The sequence below is a fragment of the Macaca fascicularis genome, chromosome 16 (assembly GCF_037993035.2).
Source record: "Macaca fascicularis isolate 582-1 chromosome 16, T2T-MFA8v1.1".
NCBI classification, from domain to species: Eukaryota; Metazoa; Chordata; class Mammalia; order Primates; family Cercopithecidae; genus Macaca; species Macaca fascicularis.
In genome coordinates, this window is record NC_088390.1 from 81855938 (window position 1) to 81880033 (window position 24096).

A 24096-nucleotide genomic window follows, 5' to 3' on the forward strand; every position below is an offset into this window, starting at 1 on the left:
AGGGCCAGATTTAGACACTGATGGCCTGCGTAAGGAAGAGCAAACCACACACTGCTTGCTTTGGGTTTCTCTAGCTCCGAAGGCCAGAAGTGATGGGAGAGGGGTGAGGGGTGTCAGAGAGAAAAACCTTGAAAGGCGGCCGGGCGCGGTGGCTCAAGCCTGTAATCCCAGCACTTTGGGAGGCCGAGACGGGCGGATCACGAGGTCAGGAGATCGAGACCATCCTGGCTGACATGGTGAAACCCCGTCTCTACTAAAAAATACAAAAACTTAGCCGGGCGAGGTGGCGGGCGCCTGTAGTCCCAGCTACTCGGGAGGCTGAGGCAGGAGAATGGCGTAAAAATCCCGGGAGGCGGAGCTTGCAGTGAGCTGAGATCCGGCCACTACACTCCAGCCTGGGCGACAGAGCTAGACTCCGTCTCAAAAAAAAAAAAAAAAAACCTTGAAAGGCTTAGAGTGGTATTTGAGGAACCAGAAATTTTAGTGTACTATGATTAAATGAACCCAATTTTCATAACTTCAGGGGCTTCTTAAAAAGGAGGTTCATGGTACCAGTCTTGCTTGGTAGGGAGGTGAACAGAAAAATACTGGGAAACACTTTACAAAGATGTATGCTGGAGAAAGACTCAAAGGTGTATTCAAAGAGTGTAAACCTTCATTACGTTGGCATGAAAGCCAAGTGGGGCATATTGCTTAGCTATAAGGCAGAGCCTATTGCAAAATCAGAATCAGGAGTTGCTGATTTTTCTTTTTTTTTTTTTTTTTGAGACAGAACTTGCTCTGTAGCCCATGTTGGAGTGCAGTGGTGTGATTATGGCATACTGCAGCCTTGATCTCCAGACCTCAGGTGATCCTTCCACCTTAGTCTCCTGAGTAGCTGGGACCACAGGCATATTCTACCACACCTGGCTAATTTTTGTTTTTTGTTTTTTTTTTTTTGAAACGAAGTCTTGTTCTGTCGCCCAGGCTGGAGTGCAGTGGCATGATCTCGGCTCACTACAAGCTCTGCCACCTCCCAGGTTCACACCATTCTCCTGCCTCAGCCTCCCAAGAAGCTGGGACTACAGGCGCCCGCCACCACGCCCAGCTAATTTTTTTGTATTTTTAGTAGAGATGGGGTTTCACCGTGTTCTCCAGGATGGTCTCGATCTCCTGACCTCGTGATGCACCCGCCTCGGCCTCCCAAAGTGCTGGGATTACAGGTGTGAGCCACCGCGCCCGGCCAATTTTTGTATTTTTTATAGAGACGGGTTCTTGCCCTGTTGCCCAGGCTGGTCTCAAACTCCTGTGCTCAAGGGATCTGCCTACCTCGGCCTCCCAAAGTGCTGGAGTTACAGGCATGAGCCACCGTGTCCTGCCAGAAGTTGCTGAATTTTTAAAATTATGGAAAAAAATACACAGTATAATATTTTCCATTATAACCACTTCTGCGACATTAAGTACGTTTGCATTGTTGTGCAACCCTCATCACCATCCTTTTCCAGAACGTTCTTACTTTCCCAAACTGAAACTCTGTCCCCGTTAAACATTTAACTCCCCATTTCCCCCTGCTCCCACCCCCTGGCAACTGTCTTTCTACTTTCTGTCTCTGTGATTTGACTATTTTAGAAACCTCATATAAGAGGAATCATATAACATTTGTCCTTTTGCGATTGGCTTTTGTTTTGTTTTGTTTTGAGACAGAGTTTTGCTCTATCCTAGTCTGGAGTGCAGTGGTGTGATCTCAACTTACTGCAATCTCTGCCTCCCAGGTTCAAGCAATTCTGTCTCAGCCTCCCGAGTAGCTGGGATTACAGGCGCACACCACCGCGTCTGGCTAATTTTTGTATTTTTAGTAGAGCCGGGGTTTCACCATGTTGGCCAGGCTGATCTTGAACTCCTGACCCCAGGTGATCCACCTGCGTCAGCCTCCCAAAGTGCTGGGATTACAGGCATGAGCCACCGCGTGCAGCCTGAAGTTGCTGATCTTTTAAAGATATATTGGATACAGTCACATGATTTGAAAATCAAAAGGCACAAAAGTATGTGTATGCAAGGGCAGGAAAAAGTATAAAAAAGAATTTTTTTTTTTTTTGAGATGGAGTCTTGCTCTGTCGCCCAGGCTGGAGTGCAGTGGCCGGATCTCAGCTCACTGCAAGCTCCGCCTCCCGGGTTTACACCATTCTGCCTCAGCCTCTCGAGTAGCTGGGACTACAGGCGCCCGCCACCTCGCCCGGCTAGTTTTTTGAATTTTTTAGTAGAGACGGGGTTTCACCGTGTTAGCCAAGGTGGTCTCGATCTCCTGACCTCGTGATCTGCCCGTTTCGGCCTCCCAAAGTGCTGGGATTACAGGCTTGAGCCACCGCGCCCGGCCAGAATTTTTTTTAAAAAGTGTCTATAGTAAAAATTCTCCTTCCTGCTCCCAACCATTCCCTAGCCACTCAGTTCCAATTTATTAATTTTTCCTTTTGTGGGTTATGCTTTTGGTACTGAATCTAAGAAATGTGACTCACAGTAGGCTGGACGCGGTGGCTCGCGCCTGTAATGCCAGCACTTTGGGAGGCCGAGGTGGGTGGATCACGAGGTCAGGAGATAGAGACCATTCTGGCTAACACGGTGAAACCCTCTCTCTACTAAATATTAGCCGGGCGTGGTGGCAGGCACCTGCAGTCCCAGCTACTTGGGAGGCTGAGGCAGGAGAATGGCCTGAACCCAGGAGGCGGAGCTTGCAGTGAGGCGAGATCATGCCACTGCACTCCAGCCTAGCGACAGAGCAAGACTCCATCTCAAAAAAGAAAAAAAAATAAAAGAAAGAAAGAAATGTAACCCACAGTCACAAAGACTTTTTCCTATCTCCTATATAAGTTTTACCATTTTACATTTAGGTCTATGATCCATTTTGAGTTAATTTTTGTATATGGTACAAGCAATATTTCCAAGTTCTTTTTTTTTTTTTTGCATGTGAATATTTAATTGTTCAGCACCATTTGTTGAAAAGACTATCCTGTCTCCACTGAATTGTCTTTCATCTTTCTCAAAAGTCACTTAAACATATATTCCTGAATCTATTTCTGTCTGCTACTGTCTAATGCCAGGCTATAATACGACATTGCTTTATCATTGTTGTTGTTGTTTTGAGACAGAGTCTCGTTCTGTTGCCTAGGCTGGAGTGCAGTGGTACGATCTCAGCTCACTGCAACCTCCACCTCCTGGGTTCAAGGGATCCTCTTGCCTTGCCTCCAAGTAGCTGGAATTACAGGTGCACACTACCATGCCCAGCTAATTTTTTGTATTTGCAGTAGAGACAGGGTTTCACCAGGTTGGCCAGGCTGGTCTTGAACTCCTGACCTCAAGTGATCTGCCTGCCTTGGCGTCCCAAAGTGCTGGGATTACAGGCGTGAGCTACCATGCCTGGCTCCACATTGCTTTAATTACTGTAGCTTTATAAGGCTTGAAGTTAGGTGGTGAAAGTCTTCCAATTTTGTTATCTTGGCGTAGTCTGATTTGAATGTCTTTTTTTTTTTTTTTTTTTTTTGAGATGGAATCTTGCTCCATCGCCTGGCTGGAGTGTAGTGGCGTGATCTCGGCTCACTGCAACCTCTGCCTCCTGGGCTCAAGCAATTCTCCTGCCTAAGTCTCCCAAGGAGCTGGGACTACAGGCACGCGCCACCAGGCCTGCTGATTTTTGTTTTTTTGTGTGTTTTTTTGTTTGTTTGTTTTGAGATGGAATCTCGCTCTGTTGCCTGGGCTGGAGTGCAGTGGCACAATCTGGGCTCACTGCAAGCTCCACCTCCTGGGTTCACGCCATTCTCCTGCCTCAGCCTCCTGAGTAGCTGGGACTACAGGCGCCCGCCACCACGCCCGGCTAGTTTTTTGTATTTTTAGTAGAGACGGGGTTTCACCATGTTAGCCAGGATGGTCTCGATCTCCTGACCTCGTGATCTGCCCACCTTGGCCTCCCAAAGTGCTGGGATTACAGGCGTGAGCCACCGCGCCTGGCCAATTTTTGTATTTTTGGTAGAGACGGGATTTCATCATATTGGCCGGGATGGTCTTGATCTCTTGGCCTCGTGATCTGCCCGCCTCGGCCTCCCAAAGTGCTGGGATTACAGGCATGAGCCACCACACCTGGCCTGAATGTCTCTTATATGCAGAGTTGAGCATCTTTGCATATGGAGAAACCATTGGATTTCTTGGTTTCACATTCTCTCAGGGTTAGAACTGTCTTCCTAATCTCTACCTCATGTATTAATTGTCTCCATAATTTCTCAGGCTCTGCTTGGTTCCCTCTAGTGGTGGGGAGCTCATGGCTTCACAGGGCAGCCTGTTCCATTTTTAAAAATACGCAGTTCTGGCCGGGCGCGGTGGCTTATGCTTGTAATCCCAGCACTTTGGGTGGCCGAGGCGGGCGGATCACAAGGTCAGGAGATCGAGACCATCCTGGCTAACACGGTGAAACCCCGTCTCTACTAAAATACAAAAAGATTAGCTGGGCGCGGTGGCGGGCGCCTGTAGTCCCAGCTACTCGGGAGGCTGAGGCAGGAGAATGGCATGATCCCGGGAGGCGGAGCTTGCAGTGAGCCGAGATAGTGCCACTGCACTCCAGCCAGGGGGACAGAGCAAGACTCTGTCTCAAAAAAAAAAACAAAAAAACCAAAAAAAAAACAAAAAAAACACAGTTCTAAGGCTGGCCATGGTGGCTCACACCTGTAATCCCAGCACTCTGGGAGGCCGAGATGGGAAAATCGCTTCAAGACAAGCCTGGTTAACATAGTGAGACCCCATCTCTCTCTCTCTATATATATTTTTTTTAAAAAGAAAAATGTAAGTTCTAGGCTTGACTCAGTGGCTCACATCTGTAATTCCAGCACTTTGGGAGGCTGAGGTGGGAGGATTTGCTTGAGCCCCAGAGTTCTAGACCAGTCTGGGCAACATAGCAAGACCTTGTTTCTACAAAAAAAAAAAAAAAAAAAAAAAAAAGCAACTGGTCATGGTGGCATGTGTCTGTAGTCCCAGCTGCTTGGGAGGCTGAAGTGGAAAGATTGTTAGAGCCCAGGAGTTTGAGACTGCAGTTCCAGTGAGCCATGATCGTGCCACTGCACTCCAGCCTGGGCAGCAGAATGAGAATCTGTCTCCAAAAGAAAAAAAAGGAAAAAAAATATATATACAGTTTAAACTATATAGAAATAGATACTGTACATTTGAAGTCAGTCTAGCTCTTATAGCATCCTAGTTCCTGTTTTGGGGCCTCCCAAAGTAAGCCTGACCCTTCTCACTGCTTATAGCCATGATACCTTTCTAGCCCTGCTTGCACCCAAAATGTGTTTTTGGTGTACTAGCTAAGCATCTTCAGTTCTTTCTGCCATTTCTCATGTCTTGGTTTCTCCAACCTGGTTGCTGGTCTCTGAAGGCCTTCCAGTTTTGTTAGTGTCCTTCTTAAAGTGTGTGATGTACAACTGAACAAAATATTCCAGGTGTTCTCTGATATGTACAGAAATCAGACTTCCTCATTTCTTGTTAGGGACACGGGATATCTATTAATGCAGCCTAAATGTGAATGAACTTTGAGTGAGCACACACTCATATTGAAATTGCATCTAATTAATCCATTTGTGGTAGTTTTATACAGTAGTTTTTGAACCTAAGTGCAGGACTTAATATTTTTTCCAGTTAAACTGAACCCATTTGATTTGGCCCATCACTTCAGCCTGTTGAGAGCTTCTTGGATTTTGACTTTGATCTCCTTTCCAGGTTTATGCTATCCAAGAATTTGATTAGCATACCATCTGTTTCCTCACCCAAGTCATTGATAAAAATATTGACTATAATGCCACCAAGGATAGAATTCTACAGCTTGCTATTAAAAATTTCCCTCCAGCTTAACACAGATCTATCAATTAGTACCCTGTGGGCACCACCATTAAACTGAATACAAATCCACCAAACTGTATTTTTTGTGTGTTGGGCATGGCTAGCGTACAAGCACAGCTAATGAAGTTTGTCTTTGAAGGGATTAGAAGGACAGCCAACTCCTCATCTTGCCCTCAATCTGAGCCTTGGGCTCCCACTTAGTTCTTTTGGTTTTTTTTTTTTTGGAGACGGAGTCTTGCTCTCTTGCCCAGGCTGGAGTTCAGTGGCACGATCTCAGCTCACTGCAAGCTCCGCCTCCCGGGTTCACGCCATTCTCCTGCCTCAGCCTCCCGAGTAGCTGGGACTACAGGTGCCCGCCACCACGCCCGGCTAATTTTTTGTATTTTTAGTAGAGATGTGGTTTCACCATGTTAGCCAGGATAGTCTCGACCTCCTGACCTCATGATCCGCCCACCTTGGCCTCCCAAAGTGCTGGGATTACAGGCATGAGCCACCGTGCCCAGCCCTTAGTTCTTTTTGACCTTGTTTCTGAGCTTGGCATCAGGAAGCATCCACCCCTTTGTTTTCATGGCTACTATTGCCACCTTTGTCTAGATACTTGGCATGGCAAACCAAGATTATCGTCATTTTCTTCTAACTCTTCTGCCTAAAATTTCTTTCCTTTTCCCTCTGATCCATGTTCTACCCTCTTAAAATACTGCTAACAGCCTGGGTAACATAGACCCTGTCTCCAGAAAAAAAATTGTCAGGCGTAGTAGCACATACCTGTGATCCTAGCTACTCGGGAGGCTGAGGTGGGAGGATCACTTGAGCCTGGGAAGTTGAGGTGCAATGAGCTGTGATTGCACCACCGTACTCTAGCCTGGGCAATAGGGTGAGACCCTGTCTCAAAAAAACAAACAAACCTGTGGCCTACTCAGAAACCCAGACTCTTCAGTGACTCCTCAGAGCCTCTCCATTTTGGCCCCTTATCCCTGTGTATTTTTTCATTTTCTTTCTTTCTTTCTTTTTTTTGAGACGGAGTTTCGCTCTTGTTGCCCAGGCTGGAGTGCAATGGCGTGATCTTGGCTCACTGCAACCTCCGCCTTCTGGGTTCAAGCGATTCTCCTGCCTCAGCCTCCCAAGTAGCTGGGACTACAGGCGTGCGCCACCACGCCAGGCTGATTTTTGTATTTTTAGTGGAGACGGGGTTTCTCCATGTTGGTCAGTCTGGTCTCAAACTCCCGACCTCAGGGGATCCACCCACCTTGGCTTCCCAAAGTGCCGGGATTACAGGGATGAGCCACTGCACCCGGCTCTTTTTGTTGTTGTTGTTAGAGACAAGGTCTCATTCTGTTTCCCAGGCTGGAGTGCAGTGGCGTGATCATAGCTCCCTGCAGCCTTGAACTCCTGGTCTCAAGATCCTCCTGCCTCAGCCATATTCTCAGTCTTTTTCATTTTAGTCATTCTGATGGGTGTATATTGGTCTTTCATTGTGGTTTTAAATTTTTTTGTAAGACAGGGTCTTGGTATGTTGCCCAGGCTAGTCTCCAACTCTTGGCCTCAAGTCATCCTCCCCCGTCAGCCTCCCAAAGTGCTGAAATTACAGGCTTGAGCCACCATGCCTGGCCTTCTCATTGTGGTTTTAATTTTTGTTTCCCTAATGATTAATGTTATTGACCATCTTTTCATATTCATATTGGCTGTTTGTATATCTTGTGAAAAGTCTGTTCAAATCTCTGCCTGTTTGTTTGTTTTATTTATTTATTTATTAAGACAAGGTCTCACTTTGTTGCCCAGGCTGGAGTGCAGTGGCGAGATCATGGCTCACTGCAACCTCCAACTCTTGAGCTCAAGTGATCCTCCTGCCTCAGCCTCCCAAGTATCTAGGACTGCAGATGTGTACCACCATGCTTGGCTGAAATCTTTGCTCATTTTAAAATTGGGTTGTTGGTCTTGTTACTGAGCCGTAAGAATTACACACACACGGCCGGGCGCGGTGGCTCAAGCCTGTAATCCCAGCACTTTGGGAGGCCGAGACGGGCGGATCACGAGGTCAGGAGATCGAGACCATCCTGGCTAACACGGTGAAACTCTGTCTCTACTAAAAATAAAAAAAACTAGCCGGGCGAGGTGGCAGCGCCTGTAGTCCCAGGTACTCGGGAGGCTGAGACAGGAGAATGGCGTAAACCCGGGAGGCGGAGCTTGCAGTGAGCTAAGATCCGGCCACTGCACTCCAGCCCGGGCAACAGAGCCAGACTCCGTCTCAAAAAAAAAAAAAAAAAAAAAAAAAAGAATTACACACACACACACACACACACACACACATATATATATAAAATAATCATTTTTTTTTAAATCCCAAAGACTTCAAAACTACTTTTGCTTTTTGAGACGTGATTTTGCTATGTTGCTCAGGCTAGACTCGAACTCTTGGCCTCAAGTGATCTGTCTGCCTCAGCCTTCCAAAGTGCTCGGATTATAGGCAGGAGCTACTATGCCTAGCCTCAATTTCTTTATGGCACGTTTTGAAGAGTGGAAATTTTTTTTATTTTTATGGAATAATTTATCAGTTGTTTCCTTTTATTTATTTGTTTTTTAGAGGCAGGGTCTCACTCTGTTGCCTAGACTGTAGTGAAGTGGCACAATCATAGTTCACTGTAACCTTCAACTCCTGGGCTCAAGTGATTCCCCTACCTCAGCCTCCCAAGCAGTTAGGACTACAGGCGTGCTCCACCAGACCTGGCTAAAGTTGCTTTCTTTTATGGTTTATGTTTTTTGTGTTTTAAGAAATCTTTGCTTATCCCAAGTTACAAAGATTCCTGTCCCCACCCCTCCTGCATATTTTCTTCTGGAAGTGTTATAGATGTAACCTTTATGTTTAGATGTGTGATCCATTTTAAGTTAATTTTTGTATATGGTATGAAGTAAGGGTCAATATGTGTGAATCTAGTACTACTCTGTTCTGTCCCACTGATTTGTATGCCTCTCCTTGTATCAGTACCACATGTTTTGATTACTGTAGCTGTATGTTGAATCTTCAAATCAGGTAGTGTAAGTCCACAGAATTTGTTTCTCTTTTCAAAATTGTTTTGCCTATTCTAGGTTCTTTATCTTTCCATGCAAATTTTAGAATCAGCTTGCCAATTTCTATGGAAGTCCCAGCTGGGACTTTGATTAAGATTGTATTGAGAGGCTGGGTGCGGTGACTCACACCTGTAATCCCAGCACTTTGGGAGGCTGAGGCAGATGGATCACCTGGGGTCAGGAGTTCAAGACCAGCCTGGCCAACATGGTGAAACCCCATCTCTACAAATACAAAAAACAAAAAATTAGCCAGGCATGGTGGTGGGCACCTATAATCTCAGCTACTCGGGAGGCTGAGGCAGGAGAGTCACTTGAACCCAGGAGGCAGAGGTTGCAGTGAGCTGAGATTGTGCCATTGCACTCTAGCCTGGGCAACGAGAAGGGGAATAAAAAAAAAGATTGTATTAAATCTATAAATCAGGGGATAATTGTCATCTTAATACTGAGCCTTCCAATCCATGAACATTGTATATTTCCCCATTTATTTAAGTCTTCTTTAATTTTTCTCAGCAGTGTACAGGTCTTACATATATTTTTATTAGAATAATTTAAAGGTTTTTTTTTTTGAGACTGAGTTTTTTTTTTTTTTTTGGAGACGGAGTCTGGCTCTGTCACCCAGGCTGGAGTGCAGTGGCGCGATCTCGGCTCACTGCAAGCTCCGCCTCCCGGGTTTACGCCATTCTCCTGCCTCAGCCTCCCGAGTAGCTGGGACTACAGGCGCCCGCCACCTCGCCCGGCTAGTTTTTTGTATTTTTTAGTAGAGACGGGGTTTCACCGTGTTAGCCAGGATGGTCTCGATCTCCTGACCTCGTGATCCGCCCGTCTCGGCCTCCCAAAGTGCTGGGATTACAGGCTTGAGCCACCGCGCCCGGCCGAGACTGAGTTTTGTTCTTGTCACCCAGGCTGGAGTGCAATGGCGTGATCTCGGCTCACTGCCTCCGGGGTTCAAGTGATTCTTCTGCCTCAGCCTCCCAAGTATCTGGGATTACAGGCACCCACAACCACGCCTGGCTAATTTTTGTATTTTTAGTAGAGATGGGGTTTCACCATGTTGGCCAGGCTGGTGTGGAACTCCTGTCCTCAGGTGATCCACCCACCTCAGCCTCCCAAAGTGCTGGGATTATAGGTGTGAGCCACCGTGCCCGGCCATGCTGTTTTTATACTGTTATAAATGATATTAAAATTTTTATTTTCTGACATTTGATTATAGTATATAGAAATATATTTATATTTTGTATTTTGACCTTATATCCTACAACTTTGCACCCTTATTTGTTTTAGTATCTTATTTGTAGATTCCTTAGTATTTTCTCCATATACAGTTGATCTTGTCTTCTGCAAATAAAGACAGTTTCACTTATTTCTTTCCCATCATTATGCCATCCATTTGTTTTTCTTCCACCTTGCTTTTGAGTCCTTATTCTTCACCTAAGTGGCACTTGGTTCATATTTTTTGCTTGCTGCTGATAGTAATGGCAGTTGTCTATTGAGTACCTACTATATGTCAAATATTATACTAGATCCCCAGCATATACTATTTTTCATAATTCTATAGCTCCTCTGTGAAATAGGTATTGTCATTTCCATTCTATGAACAAAGAGGCTCAGAGGGACAAATAATTTGTCAAGGCCACTGGCGTTCAAGACAAACTGGAGCTAGGATTTGAACCCAGGGATATTTGGCTTTGAATCCTGTGCTTGTTTTCACAGTGGACTAGGAGCAGAACTGGCCCTTTAAGGACCCGGCTACTGGTTTCAGATCAGACAGTTAAGAATGGCTGTCTCCCAGAATCCCATGTATGGAATGATGGGAAAACAGAGACTCTTAGAAAAATGTCCTGTTCCTGGCTGCCCTCTCTGTACTGCTGTGGTTCCAGCTGGCCACAGAGTGATTTTGCTTTTCTAGCGTTGGCAGAAGGAGTTAACAGGCACAGTCCCCATCTGGCTCCTGGTGCTTTTCCCTGTGTGGCAACGATCTCATCCAGCCCCTGCTGGGATGGGGTGCCATGGGGACCTCAAGCTGCAGTCGTAAACAGGACTGGGGCAGCCTGAGTCAGACAGTGGCCTTGGGGAGGAGTGGCTTTGGTCCCTCAGGATCCCATTTCAGTTGGCTGCCAAAGACTGAATGTCACTGCATTGCAAGGCCACTTCCAGCGTCCCTGTCTGTATCTGAGCCTTTGAGGCTGGCTCAGTTTTCAAAGGCAGAGGTGGGACAGACTTGGTTGCTCAGCCTGGGGCACCAGCATGGGTGCCACCTTGAGAGGAATTGGACGGGGTTTTGGAGTGGAGCTGGCGGTAGAACTGGGGACTTCTGGTTGGGTCCTCCGGACACAGCTTTTATTGTTTCTTGACAGCTTTTTTCTGGGTCAGTTCTCCTGGGTTTCTGCCTGGTACCCTTGACAAGGCTTGCTGCTGGCCCCCAAAAAACTGTCCTAGTCGTTAGGTTAGTGCTTTCTCCAAGAGGAGTCGCTTGGCATCAAACCAGAATACTCAGTGTCACTCTTTGCTCAAACACACCCTGGTCCGAGATCATTAGAGTTGTGATGGCTGCCAGGGCGGGAGGGTGGGGGCTGGTGAGGGTAGGTGGGGAGGTAGAGCTAACCTCATTTTCCAGGTAAGCAGGCCCGCTTTTGTCAGACCTGTTGTCAAATTGGGCTGCCACTGCGTTCTGGGGACGCAGTGGACGTCCACCCTGCTGCTGTCCCAGCTGCCCGCTGATTATCCAACTTGCATATCTAGATTTCACTTGATGTTAAGACTAACCTTAACCCTAATTTTTTTTTTTTTTTTTTTGAGACCAAGTCTCACTCTGTCGCCCGATTGGAGTGCAGTGGCACAATCTCAACTCACTGCAACTTCTGCCTCCCAGGTTCAAGTGATTCTCCTGCCTTAGCCTTCTGAGTAACTGGGATTATAGGTGCCCACCACCACGCCTGGCTAATTTTTGTATTTTTAGTAGAGATGGGGTTTCACCATGTTGGCCAGGCTGCTCTGGAACTCCTGACCTCAAGTGATCTGCCTGCCTTGGCCTCCCAAAGTGCTGGGATTACAGGCGTGAGCCACTGTGCTCGGCCTTAACCCTAAATTTTCAAAATGCTGGCTGGGTGCAGTGGCTCATGCCTGAAATCCCAGCACTTTGGGAGGCCGAGGCAGGCAGATCACTTGAGGTCAGGAGTTCATGACCAGCCTGGGCAACATAGCAAGACCCAATCTCTACCAAAAAAGTAGTAATAATAAAAATGCCAATAAACCCTTTGGGAGGCTGAGGTGGGTGGATCACCTGAGGTTGGGAGTTGGAGACCAGCCTGACCAACATGGTGAAACCCCGTCTCTGCTAAAAATACAAAAATTAGCTGGGCGTGGTGGCATATGCCTGTAATCCTAGCTACTCAGGAGTCTGAGGCAGGAGAATCGCTTGAACCCGGGAGGCAGAGGTTGCAGTGAGCTGAGATCATGCCATTGCGCTCCATCCTGGGCAATAAGGGTGAAACTCCGTCTCAAACAAACAAAAAAAAAAGCCAATAAACCAAGGCTTTTCCTGCATGCTGTAATTCAGTGATAAACAGAGTACATATGGAACAAAACACAGTGTGCCTTTGAAAATGAAGGTTGAGGCTGGGCACAGTGATTCACGCCTGTAGCCTGTAGTCGCGGAACTTTAAGAGGCTGAGGTGGGGAGCATTGCTTGAGTCTAGGAGGTTAAGACCAACCTGGGCAACATAGCAAGACCCCTTCTCCACACAGAATTTTAAAAAATAATAATAGCCTGGGCATGGTAGCTCATGCCTGTAATCCCAGCACTTTGAGAGGCTGAGGCAGGTGGATCACTTGAGGTCAGGAGTTCAAGACCAGCCTGACCAACATGGTGAAACCCTGTCTCAACTAAAAATACAAAAATTAGCCGGGGATGCTAGTGCATGCCTGTAATCCCAGCTACTTGAGAGGCTGAGACAGGAGAGTCACTTGAGCCCAGGAGGTGGAGGTTGCAGTAAGCAAAGGTCACGCCACTGCACTCCAGCCTGGGCAAGAAAGCAAGACTCCATCTCAAAATAATAATACTAATAATAGAGAAAATGGGCGGGTGCGGTGGCTCACGCCTGTAATCCCAGCACTTTGGGAGGCCGAGGCGGGCGGATCATGAGGTCAGGAGATCGAGGCCATCCTGGCTAACACGGTGAAACCTTGTCTCTACTAAAAATACAAAAAATTAGCATGGCGTGGTGGCGGGCACCTGTAGTCCCAGCTACTCGGGAGGCTGAGGCCGGAGAGGCATGAACCTGGGAGGCGGAGCTTGCAGTGAGCTGAGATTGTGCCACTGCACTCCAGCCTGGGTGACAGAGCAAGACTCCATCTCAAAAAAAAAAAAAAAAAAGAAAGAAAGAAAATGAAGGCCGGGCACAGTGGCTCATGCCTGTAATTCCAGCACTTTGGGAGTCTGAGGTGGGTGGATCACGAGGTCAGGAGTTCAAGACCAGACTGACCAAAATGGTGAAACCCCATCCTTACTAAAAATACAAAAATTAGCCGGGCGTGGTGGCAGGTGCCTGTAGTCCCAGCTACTCAGGAGGCTGAGGCAGGGAATTGCTTGAACCCAGGAGGCGGAGGTTGCAGTGAGCCAAGATTGGGCCACAGCACTCCAGCCTGGGTGACAGAGTGAGACTCCGTCTCCAAAAAAAGAGAAAATGAAGGGTAAAAGAGAGAGAGTTTGTACCCCTCCAGAATCCTCTCTGTGGCCCTCTCCCTCCTGGGCTCAGAGAGTGGAATTCATCCAGAGCTGACTGCTGCTCGACAGGGCTGACCCCGTCTGTTGGTCAGTGAGTCTCGCTCTTTTCCACGTACCATGCTGTGGTTTAGATGATACTGTTATGTTGGGAGGCTGAGGCGGGAAGATCACTTGAGGTCAGGAGTTGGAGACCAGCCTGGCTAACATGGCAAAACCCTGTCTCTACTGAAAAATACAACATTAGCTGGGCGTGGTGACACACACCTATAATCCCAGCTACTTGGAAGCTGAAGCAAGAGAATCGCTTGAACCCAAGAGACAGAGTTTGTAGTGAGCCGAGATCTTGCCACTGTACTCCAGCCTGAGCAATAGAGCGAGACTCCGTCTCAAAAAAAAAAAAAAACAGATACTGTTGTGTTTCACAGTAGCTGCCTGTTCCAGCAACCTGGGTGATTTCTTTCTTCTTTTTCCCCAGATGTTGGGACCGTGACAGACTCACCGGGATTTGTACATGCTGGGGAGGAGACTTCCTTTTGGGGGTGACCACATTCATCTGGGCATGCCTGCAGTACTCTTGGCCCATGGACCTGAAGGAGAAGCACCTGGTAGGCCATATCCTATTACCTTATAGGTATTGTCTGTGTGTCTCTGTTGAACTCTCCCTACTTGTTTTTGCCTGGGAGGTCCTTAACTGGGGGCTTTAAGCAAAAGTTGAGGGAGGAGGCATGGCTCTGAGTCTTGGGGGATGCAACTGTGACCTCTCGGCTGGAAAGCACAGACTCACGGAGCTATGAATAAAGGATGAAGGTGGACCTATTAACCGCATGGGACCAGGGTTTCTGATTTAGTTTGGCTCCAAGCCAGTCTTCCACTTCTTGCCCAGGGGTGTGTAATTTAGTTTGTTTGCCCTTTGCTAGGGCAATGTCCTAACCTGCTGAGCTGTGCTGAGGGCTGTTGGGCACCCTCTCTGTGGTTAGGGAAGAGCTCCCCAATCAGACTCCAAACACAGCTGCCTAATCAGCTGGTGGTGAGCAGCCAGGTGGCCCAGGCCATCCATAAAATCGGTCTTCTCCTCCCAGCCTGGCTTGGCCCAGGTTCTATGTATACCATCTTTGGATGGAGGTAGAGTTGTCAATCAGAAAACTCTTCTCCCTTGACAAAGGCTGCCCCAGAGGAAGTCCTTTTGTCTCTTGCCAACTTCTGCCACCCCTTCCTAATAGATCTTTCTGTCTCTGCTCATCAGCCTCCACATGGCTGCCACAAAACTGGTCACTGGTTCCACACGACCTACTTAACCTGTAGTGTGTGCAGAGCCCTCCAGAATCCTGCTCCTGCCCGTGGATTTGGTGGTCCTAGCCTCCCTGCTTTGACTTTAGCACTAGTAATTACTCTAAAATGCTTCCCACCCCTTTTCCTGGAAACTTCTGTTCTTCCTTCAAGACCCACTTTTGGCATCATCTTCTCCACTTAAGTCCTCCTTCCTTCCAGAGGTCCTTCCTTTCAGCATTCAGAGCACCTCCACCATTGTACTCACTATTCTATGGAAATAACTCATCTCTTCCACTTCATCTCAGTATCCCTAGCTCACAGCACCGAGCCTGGCATGTAGCAAGGGCTTAGTACATATTTATTGACCTGAACTTCTGAATAGTGATCTTCCTTCCAGGGAGATCTTGGGAAGGTCTGGAGAGGGGGCTGTGGGCTCACTCCCTGGGCGTCTGCTGGCACCGGGCTGGCTGACTGCTTCCTGTTCAGCTCCAGGCCTCCTGTGTCTCTGGACCAGCTGTGCAATAGGCTTCTGGAATTGAATTTGAAGCAGGTGTGCTTGGCTTCCTGTTCACAGCCACCTCTGGGTGCTCGGCAGATATCTACCCTAGCAGTGATTGGCACAGAGGGAAAGCTACACTTGCCTCTCTCCTAGCTGGGAATAAGATCAGAAGGTGTCTTGGAGGAGTGGCTTTGGAGGGGCTGGCATAGTGGTCACTGATGGTAAGAGGGTCGTCCCCTGCAAACAGCCGCAAGGGCTCTGCGCTGCTCAGTTCCAAGGAGCACATCCCCAGAGGCTCTGCTGTTATGTAATGTGGTGGCCTGCCTGGGTGAGGCTGAATGCCCCCAAAACAGAGGATGGTATTGTCTTCTGGTTCCAGCCAGAACCACTGAACACTAGTGCCTAGTGTATGGGAGAAATAAAGTTCTGTATGGAGGGGCTGGCTTCTCTCTCCAGCCTGAGGGAGAAGACTTGAGGACCCAGCTGGATAGCTCTCAGGGGCCATTTTTCCTGGAGGGTTTCTCTTTGTCCTCCTCCTCTTTCTGGATAGGTGACCCCTGACCTGGAAAGCATTTTCAGTCATCACTGGCAGTCACCATACTATGGAATGGCAGCTTTGGGTTGGCAGAGCTTTAGGCACCAGGGAGGTGGCCCCTGGCTTAGAGAGGCTTATTGTCTAGTAGAGGAAGTGATAGTACGAGCAGGCTGGGCACAGTGGCTCACGTCTGTAATCTCAGCACTTTGGGAGGCCAAGGTAGGCAGATCATTTGAGACCAGGGGTTCGAGACCCGCCTGGCCAACATGGTAAAACCCCGTCTCTACTAAAAATACAAAAATTAGCTGGGCGTGGTGGCACGTGCCACTAATCCCAGCTACTTGGGAGGCTGAGGCAGGAGAATCGCTTGAACCCAAGAGGCAAAGGTTGCAGTGAGCAGAGATTGAACTACTGCACTCCAGCCTGGGCGACAGAACAAGACTCTGTCTCAAAACAACAACAAACAAAATGGATAGTACAAGCAGTAAAGTAATAGGACCTAGTAGGGCCTCTAGCTGAGGTAACTTGTGAGTTGTATAAATGGACTTATAAAGATAATCTCAGCTGGGTACGGTGTCTTATGCCTGTAATCCCAGCACTTTGGGAGGCCGAGGCAGGTGGATCACCTGAGGTCAGGAGTTTGAGACCAGCCTGGCCAACATGGTGAAACCCTGTCTCTACTAAAAATACAAAAATTAGTTGGGCATGGTAGTGTCTGCCTGTAATCCCAGCTATTTGGGAGGCTAGGGCAGGAGAATCTCTTGAACCTGGGAGGCGGAGGTTGCAATGAGCCAAGATTGGGATCACACCACTGCACTCCAGCCTGGGGGACAGAGCAGAATCTCTTAAAAAAAAAAAAAAAAAAAAAAAAAAAAAAAAACAGAGCGTGTCTTGGAGGAGTAGGCTTTGGAAGGGCTGGCATAGTGGTTATTGATGGTAAGAGGGTCGTCCCCAGGCTTAGCCCAGGAGCGGTTTGGCTCAGAGATGATTCTCTGCTTCTGATCCATCAGTTCTGTCTCCTTCAAAGCCCTCACCCCTGTCCTCAGTCCTCCAGCCCACAGTGGCCCTGCTGTAGCAGTGATGGCCTGGGTTCCTGCTGCTTGGGTGCAGGGCTCCCTTCTCCATTTGCTGAGGTAGGCAGTGTAGGAAGGGTGGCAGGGCCCTGAGAGGGCTGCACTGGGGCCTGCACAGCAGGTAGGCTAGTCCCTGTGTGCTATTCTTGCTGGGGCCTGTCACATAGAAGGGACAGTGTTTGCGGACTTGTAGCTCCCACCCGAGCAGTGCCTCAGGAACAGGAGAGAGGGGACAGGAGTCTTTCTCTTTGGCTACAGCCAGATTGCAGAGCAGCAGCATCCTCACAGTGGCTGGCATGGAAGCTGACCCCCACTGACAACCTTTCCTGCTCTCCATGGAGTCTTCCTGTTCTTAACCTCTGGACTGCCTGGGCCCTCCCTTCTGTTCTCACTCAGCACTCTGTTTGGGGGCCCCACAGGGAGCTGCGCTCATGAAAGGGAATGGGGAGGCTGGCTTGGGCTGCTGAGGCTCCTTCTTCCCTGCAGCTTGAGATGGTGTCGTCTAGGAAACGGAGGGCCCTGGAGAAACATGCTCAGGCTCCAGCTCACACTCTCCAGCTCTGGAACCTGTGAGACTGTTTCTTCTCCCCTAGGGTGTGTAACCCCATTATAAGGATGGCTTTAGGCAGAGAAGTATCTCATCCACTCCTCATGCCTTGGCCCCTCCTTCACTCAGGGTGTCTGTGCTGTGAGCATCCCGTATGTCAAACTCGAGGTCCCTGAATGATGCCCCTGGAGCCACGAGTGACTTAGGCTCTGCCTGATGCTCTGGCACGTGCTGAGGCAGGAGCTCCAGGTATCTGGCCTCCTCTCTGCCTCAGGGATGCAGGGCCTGGGCATTCCTGGGCAGCCTCATGGGCCCAGCAGCACTTGGGCAGGTATGTCTGAATGTATTGGGGCATCACCGGCTGCTGGCCCAGCTCTTCCCTGCATGGCTGTTAGGGTGTCCATGCTACCTGGCAGGAAGGTATTGGAGTCTTCAGAGGCCCTTTGGGCTGGCTCTTCCTTCCCTACTGGATCCTTCCTTCTACCAGCTGCCTGGCCTTGGGCTTTGCCTTCCTAGAAGTCACTGCTTGAGTCTTCTCAGAGGCCAGTCCATCCCGTCCCCCTCCACACAGGATGTGCTGCTATTAATAACCCACAAGTCCCCTCTCCCCTCCTTCCTGCAGCTGTAACTATGGAAAGGGCTGTTGGCTTGGCTCCATGCTGGGGAGTCGTCATGTGATTTGGGGGGTTCTTGTGGATGATGGGCTCACCCAGTGACTTGGGGACAAAGGACAGGTCATTTGGGAAGAGAGCTGGGATTTGTGTGTCCCAGGGTTCCCCTTGATACTGGCAGTTGTCTTCAGGTTTCTGGGACAGGGGCAGTTTCTCCTCCATCTGTCCCTCTGTCTGTCCATATCCTAGCTGCATGGTGCCCCTCAGCTCACCCCGCAGTGGCCTCCTCTGAAGAGCAGGCCAAGCTCCTGGACATCTGGCAGCGCATCGGACAAACTTTCTCTTCTCAATGCTCCTGTTTCCTCCCTCCTTCTCTTTCCTCTCCTCCCCTCCCTCCCGCCCTTCCAGGGCTGCTGCCTCCTCCTCCCTCCCTGAATCTGCAGCGTGACTAGAAATAGGCTGAATTAATCAGCAGATTGAAGCTCTGCTCTGCTGCGCCGATTCTCCGCAGCACCCGGCTCCTTGCTCACACACTCTCAGCTGTCTCCATCTCTTCTCTCGTCTTCTCGCTCTCTCTCTTCACCCTCCCCGCCTTGAGGGAGGTGTTGGAAGTTCTTGCAGCTGACTGCTTGTGGCTCAGGCTCTGGCCCATGCTCTTCAAGCAGGCAGAGCTATGGATGCCCCATCAGGGCAAAGGCAACAAAGTGAGTATGCTGGCGGGGCTTTTATGCTTCTCTTTAAAATGCTGTGTTCTCTGCTTTGTGTGGGAGTCTTTGGGTTAGCGGTTGCTGTGAGCGTCCTGAAGACAATGCAAAATGGGAGGCTGCTTGAATGAGCATGGGTAGCCGGGACCTGGGAAGGGGACTGGGAATGAGAGCCAGAAGGCCAATGTGCCTGGGGAGCTGCCAGCCAGGTGCCTGAGTCACCCAGAGCAGGACTGGACCCAAGCCTCCCAGGGGATACCCTGCCAAGGCATGTGAGGACCTGGGTTTCCATGCACAGGTGACAGTAGCTCAGGGCCAGGATGTCATCCCTCCTCAGGGCCAATGAAGGCATTTTGAAGGCACAATGAAGAACCACGTGGGGAACTAAGACAAAAGCCAACAGGGTGGGGAGGATTTTTTCCTAGGTCCTGATGGCTACAGGAGGTAGGGAAGAATGTGGGTGAAAGTGTTAAGGTCAGCATGAGCCAGGAAGAGGAGGAAGCAGCTCTGCTCGAGGCTCTGATTTGCCTGGCTGCAGACAGAGTCCATCTGTGTCTGGCTCAACTCAGAAGAGTGTGTAGTGGCTGAATCTCTGCTTCCGTGATTCGGGCATTGTGTGGAGTCCAGCTTTGTGTCCCTTCCATACCTGCACTGACGACAATAGTGGGGACCCAGAGAGGGGGCCAGGCTTGAGATGGAGTTTCACTATGTTGCCCAGGCTGGTCTCGAACTCCTGGGCTCAAGCGATCCACCCGCCTCAGCCTCCCAAAGTGTTGGGGTTACAGGCATGAGCCACCATGCCCAGCCAGCCAGTTCTAATTAGTAGTTATCTGCTGTTGTCAAGGCTGAAGGTCAAGGTCTAAATTCATAACCTGTCTACTTGAGCCTAGGGGACCTTGATTCTGTTGCTCCTGAGACAGCTGGAGTAGAAAGGAGAGCAGCTGCTGTGCCCAGAACACCATGCAGGAGCTCTGAAAGGGGACAGGGCGGCCGGGTGCAGTGGCTTATACCTGAATTTCCAGCACTTTGGGAGGCCAAGGTGAGCGGATCACGAGGTCAGGAGTTCGAGACCAGCCTGGCCAACATAGTGAAACCCTGTCTTAACTAAAAATACAAAACTTAGCTGCACATGGTGGCTCATGCCTTTAGTCCCAGCTACTGTGGAGGCTGAGGCAGGAGAATCGCTTGAACCCAGGAGGAGGAGGTTGTGGTGAGCCATTGCGCCACTGCACTCCAGCCTGGGCAACATAGTGAGACTCCATCTTTTTTTTTTCCTTTTTCTTTTTTCTTTTCTTTTTTTGAGATGGAGTCTCTTTCTGTCGCCCAGGCTAGAGTGCAGTGGTGTGATCTTGGCTCACTGCAAGCTCCACCTTCCGGGTTTATGCCATTCTCCTGCCTCAGCCTCCCAAGTAGCTGGGAATACAGGCCCCTGCCACAATGCCTGGCTAATTTTTTTTTTTTTTTTTTTTTTTTTGAGACGGAGTCTCGCTCTGTCGCCCAGGCTGGAGTGCAGTGGCCGGATCTCAGTTCACTGCAAGCTCCGCCTCCCGGGTTCACGCCATTCTCCGGCCTCAGCCTCCCGAGTAGCTGGGACTACAGGCGCCCGCCACCTCGCCCGGCTAGTTTTTTGTATTTCTTAATAGAGACGGGGTTTCACCGTGTTAGCCAGGATGGTTTTGATCTTCTGACCTCGTGATCCGCCCGTCTCGGCCTCCCAAAGTGCTGGGATTACAGGCTTGAGCCACCGCGCCCGGCCGCCTGGCTAATTTTTTGTATTTTTAGTAGAGACGGGGTTTCACCGTGTTAGCCAGGATGGTCTTGATCTCCTGACCTCGTGATCTGCCTGTCTCAGCCTCCCAAAGTGCTAGGATTACAGGCGTGAGCCACCGCACCTGGCCAACTCCATCTTAAAAAAAAGAAAAACAAAAAGAAAAAAAGGAAAGGGGAGAGGGCCTGGGGCTTGGGGGTTTCGGGCTCTGGGTCACCTGATAAACCTGATGGAAGCGGCACAGGAGAGCTCAGGTGTGTCAGCTATCCAAAGTGCCTTAGTCTATCCAGGTGCTCAGCTTCAGACCTCCAGAGCTGGGCCTGTTCAGTGGCAGACTCCTTGTGGTTCTGATTTGATGGATAGAATTCTTTCACCACCCTGCTGTTCCTCCAAATCCCCACGCCCTGCCAGCGTCCCCCTTTGATGATAGAACACAGAGAGCTGGCCGGGCGTGGTGGCTCATGCCTGTAATCCCAGCACTTTGGGAGGCCGAGGCGGGTGGATCACAAGGTCAGGAGATTGAGACCATCCTGGCTAACACGGTGAAACTCCGTCTCTACTAAAAATGCAAAAAATCAGCCGGGCATGGCGGCAGGCGCCTGTAGTCCCAGCTACTTGGGAGGCTGAGGCAGGAGAATGGCGTGAACCCTGGAGGCGGAGCTCGCAGTGAGCCGAGATCGCACCACTGCACTCCAGCCTGGGCGACAGAGCGAGACTCCGTCTCAGAAAAAAAAAAAAAAAAAGAACACAGAGAGCAAGCCCTGTGATGGGCGTTTGCTGCCTGCCTCTCCTGAGTCAGGACTTCCTTAGAGCCGTGTTATTTTCTCCTCTTGCTCCAGTTAAGCCTGAGCAGTGAAAACAGTGGAATGGGGTTAGTGCTGCCTGAAAAGCATCCGTGTAATTTGAGAAGCAGGACCTCCCTTCTCCTTGGCATGGTGGGAGTTTTTAGTATGTGGGAAGCTCTGAGAATCTCATGTCACCTTTGGGTACTTAAAGCCAGGTTAGATTTTTTCTCAGCCATCTTGGCCCCAGGAGTCAAGAAAAGGCGATCTCAGCTTGTGTGTGTCAACCTGGATTTCTGTTTCTCAGATAATAAGAACTGTGCCTGTTCCTTTGCTATGCCCTGCCATTGGTGCCCAGGCACATTGGGTACCCAGCCTAACTCCATGCTTTGGGAAAGGCTGGCAGAGCCCAATCACCCACCAACCCATTCTGAACTTCCTTCCAAAAGTATGAAGGTCTTCTGCTCTTATGTCACATGTCAAAGCTGAGGTACAATGAGTAAGAAAGCAGGCCAGGCATGGTGGTTCACGCCTGTAATCCCAGCACTATGGGAGGCGGGAGGATTGCTTGAACCCAGGAGCTCAGGACCAGCCTGGGCAACATGGCGAAACACCATCTCTACTAAAATTACAAACAATTAGCTGGGTGTCTTGGCATCACCTATAGTCCCAGCTACTTGGAAGGCTGAGGTGGGAGAATTACCTGAGCCTGGGAAGTCAAGGCTGCAGTGAGCTCTGATGGCACCACTACATTCCAACCTGGGCGACAGGAGTGAGACCGTCTCAAAAAAAACACTAAAAAAACCCCTAGCTGGGCATGGTGGTACACATCTGTGGTCTCAGCTGCTTGGAAACTGAGGTGGGAGAATTGCTTGAGCCCAGAAGATGGGGGCTGCAGGGAGCCAAGATGGTGCCAGTGTACTCCATCCATCCTGGGCAACAGAGCAAGACCCTGTCTCAAAGGAAAAAAAAAAAAAAAAAACGAGCAAGAGAGAGCAGTGACTTGACCCTTAACTCAGACCCCCTGCTGGAGAGGAAGGTGAACATCTGGGCAGTTGGATAAGCTCAGTTGAAGGCCGCAAAGAGCAGACTGGCCCAGAACGCTAGGTCCCCACCGCAGGGCTGGCCTGTGCAGGCAAGCGCTTCCTTTGGGCGGCATGTAATTACAGAATGGCTTATTTTTCCTCTACTGTGCTGTCTTTAATCACCAGTCTGGAGCTGGTGTCCCTGGCCAGACATAACATGCGGGGGCAGATGCACACAGACAGCTCTGCAGGCGCCCTGCCCGGGAGCATCTGCCACCCTCTGGCCCATACCTCCCACACCTGGAGGGGAGCAGAGCACAGCTTCAAGGTACCTGGGGTAGAGACAGCAAGAGAGCAGATGATGGCCAGGCTGGGTGAGGAGGTCCTGGCTGCTTGGAATGAGGCAGCGGGTGTCAGGACAGCTACCATGTGGCCCACGGGAATCGATGAATGTCCAAGATCTTCAGGCCTGACCAGAGGAGGGACACCTCCCTGGCTCTCTGACTACTCCTCTTAGCCTTTTCTCTGCCTTGCTGGAAATTGTCACCTTCCTGAGTGTGGTCCTCATTCCAGGCCGAGCATCTTCCCAGCCGTGTACAGTTGCCTGGTCCTTCCTCTCTTTCTCCCTCCCAGTCTCCATGTCTTGGGTGGACAGCCTTCCCCCTCTGCAGGCCAGCTCTTCCTGCCTCCAGTAAGTTTCTCACTTGATCATGTCTGGAGGCCAGGCCCAGGCATGGGTCATTCCGTCCTGGGAACACTCACATCCATCTCTGTGGTGAGGAAGCTCAGAAGGCTGAGCCTGCGGGGAAGGCACTGGAGGCCTGGGGTCTCAGTGTACAGCGTCTGTCTCCTAGATCCTCGTCTTCCCTGGGGTGGAAGGAACAGACATTCATGCCCACAGACAGGAGAAGGCCTATCGTCTCCTCTTCCTGTTTCTCTTCCTCCCTTACAACCCTCCCTTAAGCGTTCCTTCCCTCCATGTCAGGAGCTCCGGGAGGCAGTAGGACAGGTACAGGCATTCATTTGCCCTGGCCTATGGCCTCTTTGGGAGGCCTCAGGATCCTTTCCAAAGGCGGATGGGTGCGTTGGAGCACAGTATTTACCCATGTGGGGGTGTGAGGCCCCCGCCCGGAAGGCCATTTCTTTCTGAGCTGAAATAACCAGTTTATCCCCTCTGGGAAGAGGCAGCTCTTATCTTTCTAATCCCCCAAAGCCACTGTGGAGAGCAGGATTAGGGGAGATTTAGGCAAGGGAGCTGGGGAATCCTGGGGCCAGGCCCACTTTGGAAGCCAGGCCCTGTCCCTCCGGCCAGCACTGGGGGCTCCACTTGGTTGCATCCTGTGGCAGGGGGACAGCACCCCCGCGCCCAGCAGCCACTCTTAATTATGGGATGTGCGCCCTGCCAGGGCTGAGGCTAAGTTGCCGAGGAGGGGGTGTGTGTGGAGATAGGCAGGAAGGAGTAAGTCCAGAAGGCTAGAGGGCACAGCCAGGGCAGGACTCTGGGAGACAGAACTGTGGGCCGCAGCATAGGGGGCAGGGAGGGCAGTGAGACGAGGCAGCCAGGGGTCCCCAGCCCCACAGCCTGTGGCCGAGCCTCCTCCGTGGCTGCCCAAAATCCCTTTCCTGGTGCCTGAGGTCTAGGGA

General features: G+C 50.1%; 1 protein-coding gene across 50 annotated transcripts in view; it reads left to right on the forward strand.

Moving 5' to 3' along the window:
* Positions 1–24096, forward strand: part of TMEM94 (transmembrane protein 94) — an 88798-nt gene that overhangs the window by 46130 nt on the left and 18572 nt on the right. For 37 of the 50 annotated variants that reach the window (XM_045376692.2, XM_074020410.1, XM_074020418.1 and 34 more), the window contains exon 2: positions 14115–14244. In XM_045376692.2, the coding sequence (XP_045232627.2) occupies positions 14221–14244 (24 nt within the window). In that variant the 5' untranslated portion in view covers positions 14115–14220. Of the gene's footprint in view, positions 1–14114; positions 14245–18634; positions 18878–24096 lie in introns of those variants that run through there. The other 13 variants (XM_045376695.2, XM_045376696.2, XM_015438837.3 and 10 more) reach the window with 2 other exon arrangements.